Source organism: Nematolebias whitei, chromosome 15, assembly GCF_014905685.2.
Source record: "Nematolebias whitei isolate Nwh7 chromosome 15, NemWhi1, whole genome shotgun sequence".
Classification (NCBI taxonomy): Eukaryota; Metazoa; Chordata; class Actinopteri; order Cyprinodontiformes; family Rivulidae; genus Nematolebias; species Nematolebias whitei.
Window position 1 is genome coordinate 4,951,478 of NC_056512.1, and position 10,625 is coordinate 4,962,102.

The 10,625-nt window shown below is 41.4% G+C and overlaps 1 protein-coding gene across 1 annotated transcript in view; it reads right to left on the minus strand.

Annotated features, from left to right (window-relative positions):
• rrn3 (RRN3 homolog, RNA polymerase I transcription factor) overlaps positions 1 to 10,625 on the minus strand; it is a 99,722-nt gene that overhangs the window by 44,280 nt on the left and 44,817 nt on the right. Inside the window, exon 6 of the mRNA XM_037689308.1 lies at positions 3,078 to 3,267. Within this exon, the coding sequence (XP_037545236.1) occupies positions 3,078 to 3,267 (190 nt within the window). The remainder of the gene's footprint in view (positions 1 to 3,077; positions 3,268 to 10,625) is intronic.

Below are 10,625 nucleotides of genomic sequence, written 5' to 3' on the forward strand. Positions count from 1 at the left end.
TGACATGGCACCCCAGACCATCACTGACTGTGGGTGCTTCACACTGGACTTCTGGCATTTTGGAATTTCCTTCTCCCCAGTCTTCCTCCAGACTCTGGCACCTTGATTTCCGAATGACATGCAAAATTTGCTTTCATCCGAAAAAAGTACTTTGGACCACTGAGCAACAGTCCAGTGCTGCTTCTCTGTAGCCCAGGTCAGGCGCTTCTGCCGCTGTTTCTGGTTCAAAAGTGGCTTGACCTGGGGAATGCGGCACCTGTAGCCCATTTCTTGCACACGCCTGTGCACGGTGGCTCTGGATGTTTCTACTCCAGACTCAGTCCACTGCTTCCGCAGGTCCCCCAAGGTCTGGAATCGGCCCTTCTCCACAATCCTCCTCAGGGTCTGGTCACCTCTTCTCGTTGTGCAGTGTTTTCTGCCACACTTTTCTCTTCCCACAGACTTCCCACTGAGGTGCCTTGATACAGCACTCTGGGAACAGCCTATTCGTTCAGCAATTTCTTTCTGTGTCTTACCCTCTTGCTTGAGGGTGTCAATGATGGCCTTCTGGACAGCACTCAGGTCGGCAGTCTTACCCATGATTGCGGTTTTGAATAATGAACAAGGCTGGGAGTTTTTAAAAGCCTCAGGAATCTTTTGCAGGTGTTTAGAGTTACGTCGATGATTCAGATGGTTAGGTTAATAGCTTGTTTAGAGAATCTTTTCATGATATGCTAATTTTTTGGGACAGGCATTTTGGGTTTTCATGAGCTGTATGCCATAATCATCAGTATTAAAACAATTAAAGACCTGAAATATTTCAGTTGGTGTGCAATGAATCTGAAATATATGAAAGTTTCATTTTTATCATTACATTATCGAAAATAATGACCTTTATCACAATATGCTAATTTTTTTAGAAGGACCTGTATATATATATATATATATATATATATATATATATATATATATATATAAAGGCGTTTTAAACCCTTCCCACGCTCTTTCAATATTCTAAATGTGCATTCCTGATGCAATAAAAAGCCTGACACCGACCCGGCCGACACATTAATTAAGCACATTATTATGGCCTGGCCCGGTCCGAATCCGGGTTGGGCTCTGGGTTCGGGTTAGAAATGACAGCTCTAGTAAGGGCTGCACAAAGCTGCAGGAGAAAGCCTTTTTTGCAGCTCTGGGCTGCACAAATATGCAGCAGGTGCTAAATAATTTAAAATAATTTATTTTAAATAAAAATTCATGCCAATTGTGCAGCTCATTCATTATACAGCCAATTGTGTGTCATGTCCAATATTATTTTGAAAAACCACAATATAACGAGTCTGCGATAAATGAACCGCTAAGTAGCGAGGGACTACTGTATATATACTAAAATAAACTACTACTTACAATTCAATTAAATTCAAATTCAATTCAAAAATGCTTTACTAATCCCAAGGGGAAATGAACTGTTATTGTAGCTCATCATCCTGGATTCATTAGCGTTGTTCTAGATGCTGATGGCTTTGGGCAGGAAGGATTTCTTGTAGCAGTCCGTCCCACAACAGATCTGAAGAAACTGGCTGCAGATGCCGATCCGTCCACCCAGACCCAGCAGACCTCTCGTCTTCTTGGGCAGCAGGACTCCTGAATGCCGGCAGAACTCCTCCTCGAGCAATGGCCTTGCAGAAGCCTGCCGAGCCCTTCGTCGCTGCGGACTCAAATGCAGGTGCCAGGGGACGATCTCGGTCCTCCCGCTATCAAAAGCCGTGTTTCCCGCTACCTCCAAGATCTCGGCGGTCAGGCACTCGAGCATAGCCTCCAGCTAGACGGTAATGCATCCACAGCACCTCCTTTTCAACTCATTTGGGATTTGGGGCTGTAGTTGAGGTCTTATTTTAGCTTTTGAGATGTTAATCAGTGGGCAGCACAGTGGCGCAACTGGTAGAGCTGCTGCCTCTCAGCGAGCAGGTCCTTGGTTCAAACCCTGGTCTAGGGGCCTTTCTGGGTGGAGTTTGCATGTTCTCTCCGTGCATGCGTGGGTTTTCTCCGGGTGCTCCGGTTTCCTCCCACAGACCAAAAACATGCATGTTAGGCTGATTGGTAACTCTAAATTGTCCCTAGGTGTGAGTGAGAGAGTGAATGGTTGTTTGTCTCATTTTTCTCTATGTGGCCCTGTGATGGACTTGCGACCTGTCCAGGGTGTACCCCGCCCCTCGCACAGTGATTGCTGGACATGGGCACCGGCGACCCCCATGACCCAAAATGGAATAAACGGGTAAACATAATGGATGGATGGATGTTAATCAGCTGCTCCTGGTTGTAGAAAACCACCTTGTTGTTATGGTTACGCATCATAACAAATGTCCAAATATGAAAAAGGTTTCAGTAAAAATCCTTCCAGCAGCACAGCATCTGATACCAGAGGAAGTAATTATCTGAAAAAAGTGATTTACATCCAGAAAAAAATTGTAATTTAAAGTTTTCAAAAGCAAAATCTTAGAATGAATGTAAGAGAGCTACTCCACCTTGAGCGGCGCAATTCTGGAACATACTACTTGTATTCCTATTACTACTTTGCAGTTTTTCACTTATCGCGGGGCTTCAGGGTATGGATCCTCTGCGATAAATGAGGGACTATTGTACATAACTGTAACTATAATAAAAAATAACGTAATAGTAGTTAATTAGCACAATTGCTGAAATTAACTAAACAATAGCTAAAAGCTAAGATGAACAAAACAGCAGCTAAAACCAACAAAACCATAACTTAAAGCTAATATTAGCAGATTTGTACTTAAAATAACATTAGCCAAAATCTATCATTAGAAAAAAAGTAGCTAAAACCTGAAATTAGCCAAATAAAAACCTGAAAGATAAAGACAAAAAAAGTTTAATTGTGTCATCTGGACCAGTTTTTTTTTTAACCAAGGTTTTTTTTTTCTTCTTAAAGATAAAGTCAATAAACCCCCAAAAGTTAAATATTTTAAAGTTTAAAATGGACAAAAATCATCCATTCAATGACTTGTCTTCTGAATGAGATGACTGGTTTTTGATTGTTTAGAAAAGCTGAACATATGCTAACAGAAGAAAGTGCCAACAAAAGTCAAAGGGTTTGAGAAGCAGCCGACGGAGCACCTCTTCAGCAGATAGGGGTCAAAGGGGAAGAAGCTGTCCAGAGGGTTGGTGTTTGTGCTCACTCCATCTCCTCCTGCAGAGCTGCGGACCACCGGCAGAACCTGCCTGTTGTTCTTCTCTATGACGCTATAGCAGAAGACCACCTGGTACTTCCTGGAACACAAACCACCAGCAGAACTTCATCAGCAGTAACTACTGGACTACAGGGCATTCAACAGCAGGCTGAAAGTGATGTCAGTAAACAGGAAGTGATCTCAAAGGGGAACAGAGCATTGCTACAACAGCACAAACAGCAGAGAAGAATCTGAAGTTCCTTTAGATTGTTTTGAATCACCATCAGAGAGATAAGTCAAGAGTTCAAATTAAACTGTTTCAATAAACAAAGACCAGGAAGTTCCTCTTTGAGTTCCCCTTTGATGTCACTACCTGTTTAATTTTAGCTGTGCCACATTCCAAAGAATACATGGCATATATGTGACAAAATAGGTAAAATTGTGTATTATGCCATATATGTTCAATATTGAGATGTTTTCTTTCACTTTTGTATTTGTAGAATATGCATATCACAGAAGCTTTAAAGCAAATGTTTGACATTTCAAAACTGTTTGTTAAAATGCTTTTTAAAAAAGATTTACTTTGTTGAATCTAGAGAAAATAGTTGCTGGTCAGTTGAATGATCATCTGCACAGAAAAAATCTGTTTGAAGAGTTTCAGTCAGGGTTTGGAGCTCATCATAGCACTGAATTTGCACTGGTGAAAGTTACTAATTATATTCTCATGGCCTCTGATAATGGACAAGTGTCTTCACTGGTCCTGTTAGACAAATTACAGGACCGGCTCTAAATTAGTTTAAATCATATTTATCTGATAGATTCCACTTTGAAAATGTAAATAACGAATCTTCATCGTACACCAAAGTTAGTCATGGAGTTCCTCAGGGTTCAGTGCTTGGAACAATACTCTTTACCTTATATACAGGTGCTGGTAATAAAATTAAAATGTCATTAAAAAGTAGATTAATTTCAGTAATTCCATTCAGAAAGTGAAACTTGTATATTTGTAGATGAACAGATGCTGATATATTCATCAATTACAACGGGTTCACTCATCTTTCTGGACTGGATAAAACGTGCATTGAATTTAATGAAATGTAACGTGAGACGTCATTTTTTCTTTGACCCATCAAAATGAATGCGGTCATTTATTTTACAGAATCAAAGTTTAACATCAAACATTTACATTAATTTGGCAGAATATGAAAACAACAACATAATTAATCAGCTTTTACAACCAGGAAACCATACGGCCATGGTTTTCCGTTGCTTCACCACAGACATTAATGAAAACATCTGGATTAATTTTCTAGCAGAAAGGAGAGTTTAAAGATGGAAAATTGAGATTTATCTTACAGAGAGATGTGTGACGGAATTTATCTGTTTTAACCAGAACGTGCACGCTCCTTCGAAAACAGCTTGTCCCACAGTACACTTTTGGTGAAAGTCGACTTTTACATTTTCTGAAGATAGATCAGTTCCGGCGTGGAGTCTCACTTCCAACCACTGTTCAGCGTCTCAGTGAGAACAGCCAAATACCTCGAGAGCCATGCGAGGTTATCCAAACAGAAGTTATAATTCCCAAAATCGTCTCTGGTTCAGCTTGTTTGGGTTAGCAGCATCCATGAATGCCTGCGTGTGCATTCACGAACTCCCAAACTCTCTGCACTCTGGATTCCAAAACTCTTGAACTCTACTTGAACTGCTGCTCCATCTTCAAGACAGAGCTTACAGCAGCTTCAAGACTGAGCTGAACTCTCTACCAGAACTCTTCTGGAACTCTTCTCTCTGAACTAGGAAGTGCCAACCTTTTTATGAAGGGTCACTTCCGGTTCATTTGAGAGCTTTTTGATTGGTGGATGGACCAAAGCAGAGGTGTGGTTTGTGATGTAAGGTGTTATTAAAAGTCAAGGATTGTTTAAGAACAGACAGAAAGATATAATGGAAAAACCAGACTTCGTGGCGTCGCTCACCAAATATCTTGCTGTAAAAGTTAAACATGACATTTCTTTTCAGTAAACTTCTTGGTTGACCGAAGCTTGAACTTTAACACACTTACAAATTTGCTCACTTTCAAAGCAGACGATCAAGAAATTGAATCATTACTCTGTAATGTACTCTAACTTGATTTCACTTTGAATTGAGGAATAAAAATCATTACTACTGTTTAAGTAAATAAAAATGAGTAGTTCACTTCAACATGTAAACATTGTTTGAACTAACACAATTTGATTATCAAACATTTGTCAAATAGTAATGATCATAGAGAATTGTCTTTTCCACTTGATTAATTCAAGAAAGAAAGTCTCAGGATGGGTCAAACTGTATTTCTGGATTCAAATCAATGAAATGACAGTTTCTGTCCATCTGGTCAGTTTTGACATCAGGCCTAGTCCACTACAGTCCCCCCTTTGGAAATCATCGCCTGTCCATGGGGATGAATTCCAAACTTGAACTTACGCCTTCGAATGTCCTTGAGCTTGATGTAATCCAGCAAGGAAGACCAAAGTCAAAAGTAATCCAGCAAGGAAAACAAAAGTCAAAAGTAATCCAGCAAGGAAAACAAAGTCAAGGTAATTCCACAATGTTCTTGGTAATTCCATTGTGTTGATGATAATTCCATAATGTTGTTGGTAATTCCATTGTAGCAATGCTTTAACCCCTTGGAAACAGAGTCTGTAATCCATTGGCAAAAGTCATATAATCCACAACGGTAAATCCACAACGATTGGAAGTGTTGATTAATCAGCATACAGAGGGGTACCCTTGGATTGAACTGAAGATGCGGCCACTGGATGAAGAGTGGAGACCAACGTCAGGATTGCAGGTCGCCTCCAGCGAAGGTCGTCTCTGGTCGACGTCCAGCCTGTGCCGTTCTGGTTCAAATGTGTCATGCAATTATGTGGTTTAAGGTGGGCTTATGAAGGGGATTTTACATAAGGCCTTAAACTATATGCACCTGGTGTGTAAGCTATTATGGTTGGGAACAGCTACAACTACCAGTTAAGGGGTGGAACATGCTGAAAAAGGGTAACTACAGGGGTTTATACCTATAGAAAAGGGTTCCAAACTATTTTTCCATTTCTAACTTGGTTTAAGTTAGCTTTACATGGCAAAATATAGTTTGGTTCAATTGTCTGTTGTCTTTTAGACGAACGACTTGAGATTGGGTGTTTGGTTTCCCCATAAATGTTTTTGGAAGTCTATGGCGAGACTCATCAAAAAGAATTAGCTATCCCCCCGAATAGAATTGTTCGAGTAGGTTCGGCTTAAGCGTTGTGAGATCAATGTAGATTATGGTACTTAAGGTAGCAATAATATACATTGACTACGCAAAGATTGCAATTTAATGAATGAACTGCATGTTGGCATGGTCAAAGGCCTCTTAGTCTCTAACTTAACTACACAACAAAATTCATTCTTGCCTGGGGTGTTCAAAACAATACCAAAAACCAATTAAACGATGTCTCAACATCGAGAAAAACAGTGACTAAGCAACCAGTAAACAACGTTTCAACATTGACAAAAGCAGTGATTAAGCAACTAGAAAACGACGTTTCGGTGCGCCACTCACTCTGAATGTCAGATTTGCTCACGTTATCGCGTCTGGTAGCATTATCCTAACTGGCGTCACCCCCCTTCGGTCATGGGAGACCGCGAACACGGGTGAGGACGTCGCTCCATGAGCTAAAGTTAGGTTGTCCTTGAGTAGTTTTAACTGTTTGAGCAGCTGAAAGAGAACTTTTAGGTCTGGATCGGAATCCAGTTTACCTTTCGATGGAGTGTATTTGTCTGGGTCAGTCAGATACAGTATCATCGATTTAATTGCAGGATCATCCAACTTCTGAAGTTGGGTGATGTCTGCGTCAGTTGAAAATGACTTTTCATATTTTAAAAGAACTTGGCTAAGTTTGTCTCTTTCTTCATCAGATGTCAGAGTGTCGGCTTGGGCGACCACCTGTTCGATCTGTGATGAGACTGATGAGGGTTCTTGCTCCTTGGGGAGCTCCAACGAATCCTTTTCTGAGTCGTCGGACCTGTCTATGGGTAAGACACCATAGGTTTGAGGCCCTTGGTCGACGTCATTGGTTGAGAAAAGAGCGATGGCCTGTGATGGTTTCGTGAAACATACTGGCCCAGCTTCTTGACTCGGTACCAGGTTATCTGGGAGTCCTCCCAGAACTGGAATGCCCAGTTCAAAATCATGAAACTCAGTTTCTGAGTTTTCAGTTTGCGATGACTTATCATCGTTTGTGTGTGAGTTTATCCCCCCTTCGTCCGATGAGGGGTTCTTGGAGGCAACAACAGCAATGTCTTGGTGTGTTTCACCGACATCTGTAATGTTGTCATTCGCGCCTTCAGAGTTAGTAGCGATCGCATCACTACACAGTGCTCCTGGTTGGATTTCCATTTCAGTGTGTTTCAAAGTTTCTAACAACCTTTGTAGTTTCTCTGTCTCCTCCGAGCTCAGAGGTTTAGGGCCTTGTTCCTGGGACCTTTGTGATTTTTTCGCCTCGGGACGTTTCGTCCGAGGTGTTAGGCGGCTAGGTACGTCTTTTCGGGGTTCCTTTCCGGACATCCCCTGACAATATGGGTCCTCTTGGATCCCATATCTTTGTGTCCTACGCATATCCCATATACGATAATCACGTTCATCCTCTGAAAGAGGAGCCTTTTTGTCCCAGCGTGCACCTTCATCACGTGGTTTGTTAGTTTGAAAATACTGCCTTTTCTCGCCTGTTTTAGGAGGAGGTGGTGTCGCACGCCTTCCTTCCATTTCTAGGGAGTGGGGTTTAACCTTTATACCAGGAAACACCTCTATGGGCGTCTTATCATGAGAACATACCTCAAACACATTCACAGCACACTGTTGCAGGTTTGGTGGAGGAGACCTGTTCAGGTCTGTTCCTACCACTTTAGGTGAGGGTGGATTACGAGCAGGAGGTCTGTAAAAGATTTTTGGAGGTTTTGGTGGATTATCCCGACACTGTTCAAGGTCTTTTCTGGATTCCAGACCACCTCGCCCCTCGTCATAACTTTTATTTGTTGCTGCTCTTAGCTTCTCCTCACATGCTTTTAAGCGTTCCTGGGAGGTTTGACATTCACTTCGTAAACGCATAACTTCTTCCAGGAATACCTCTTTATCCACTCTGCTTTTGTGCAGATCTTTTTTAAGCACATCTATTTCGCCTTTGCAGCGGGAAACTTGTGACATTTTCTCGTCGTGATCCCGTCTTAATGCAAAGTATTGTAGTGGACTAAGCCTACGTCGAAACCCAGTCTAAGGTCAAAACTCTTGACCTTTAGAACCTTGTGGGACAGAAGCTGTCATTTCATGTATTTGAATACATAAATACAGGTTCACCCATCCTGAGACTTTCTTTCTTGAAGATTCAAGTGAAAAGAACACTCTCTTTTTATTATCATTACTATCTTACAAATGTTGATAATCAAAGTGTCTTAGTTCAAACCATTTTAGATGTTGCAGTGAACTAATCAATTTTATTAACTGAGTAATGATTTTATTCTCATGTTAAAAGCTGTGCAGAGTAATTATGCATTTTTCTGATTTCTGCTTTTGAATGAGCAAGTGTGTGCGTTTACAAGGTTACAGTCAAACGAAAAACAAGTTGTTATGTTAAAACTGTCATGTTTTAGAATCCTCTCAGACGTAAATAGAGATGTTTTGCACCTGTGTCTTAAGGCACGCCAAAACAGAACCCTCTCGGTCTGTGAGAACATTTCTGAACTGTCTCATAACAATTCTCGCTGTCTCTAACCTCTTACGTCACAAAAACACACCCCTTCTGGTCGTTTCTGACCAATAAAAAATCCCAAAAAGTGAACCGGGAAAGAGCCTTTAAAATGTCAGTACTTCCTGGTCTACACGGACTCTACAGGGACTCACAGGGACACGGAGAGACACACAAGTACTCAGAGTTGGAGAGTTGTCAGACTTCTAGAGTTCTGGAGTTCTGATGGAGTGCTGTTGGAGTTCCTGACATGACAACGAAGCTCTTCCGAGTTCCATGGGATTATAACATTTTCCACTGAGGTGAGCTGTGGCTGACAGAACCTCGCAGCTACTCCGGACGAGTAACAGCATCCTACGGAGACGCTGAAAGGGTGCGTTAAACGGAATCTCGCCTGAGACATCTCCAGGTAAAAGAGTCGTTTTCACCACCTAAGTGTACTGTGAGGAAAAGCTGAAGAAAGCCCGGAGAGTGCCGTTCTGTTCAACACTCTACCTCAAACACCATCTTTCTCCCCTTTAAACTTCATCTTTCATCTTAAACTTTTCTATCAAGTAGAAATTCTCCCAGATATTTAGAAATGTCTGTGTAAAGTGCTTACCCACATTCATGTGGGTAAAAGATCATAGTTGTACAGTTATAAATGTCTGTTGGTGCAGCAACGGAGAAATCATGGCCGTATGATTTTTCCTGATTGATTGCTTTGTTGTTATTTTCATAATTTGCCAAATTAATGTAAATGTTTGATGTTAAATTTGATTCTGTAAATAAATGACCGCATTCATTTTGATGGGTCAAATTTAAATGACGTCTCCCGTTTGCATTTCCTTAAATTCAATGCACGTTTTATTCAGTCCAGAAAAATGAGGAACTCGCGTTAAATGATGAATACATCCCAGCATCTGTTCATCTACAATTGGTGGCCCGTCACGTGCTCATAAATGGACTGTAACTAATGTGCTAATTGATTTTCGTGTTGGCATGTGTTATAAAATAACAGTTGAACCGTGCGTCTTTACGCAGCCGGAGCTGCGCGCTTGGAGCTGCACCGCCTGAAGCGAAATGCTGCATGTTTTTAAGCTTGTTGGTCTGTGATGCTCAGAAAGCTCACAGAGAAGCTGAAGTTGAGTCACAAGTCTTTATAAAGCTGAATTGTACGTCTGTATGTGTAACTTAAGCTGGCTTTGAGCTGTGGAAACGCTTCATTCTGTTTAAACTGTGTTCCGGACGCTTCTGGTCCGCTTCGGTTCTGTGGTTCCGACTCGGTTCTGGAGCTTCGAACGAGTTGTTTTGAATAGCTAGAAAGTCGTTTTGTCACGGAGCGCCGTTCTCTGTGCAGCTCAGGGGGTTGTTTCGTTACAATTTTTAACAGAAAAAGTGCATTTTGATGGTTTAAAAGACGAATAAGTGACGAACTATTTTACGCTAATCTAACTTGCTAGCTGGGGAATACGCTTCGTGGTTGGTTGTTTGCTGCTGTGGAAAGCTCTGATTTGCTGAGAAAGGTTGACTGACGTCACCTCCCCTCACCCCTACGCTGCGTCATTGGTTGAGAAAGACCGTGTGTAACGTTCTGATTGGATGAGGGAAGTGTCAATCACGCCACCCGGAAATGAAATTCGTTTTCATAGGGAATAAAATCTGCTTTTTAACGCTGGAAAGCGCATTAAAGCTGTGTTCTGAAACGCTGTTTACATTCTTCGAA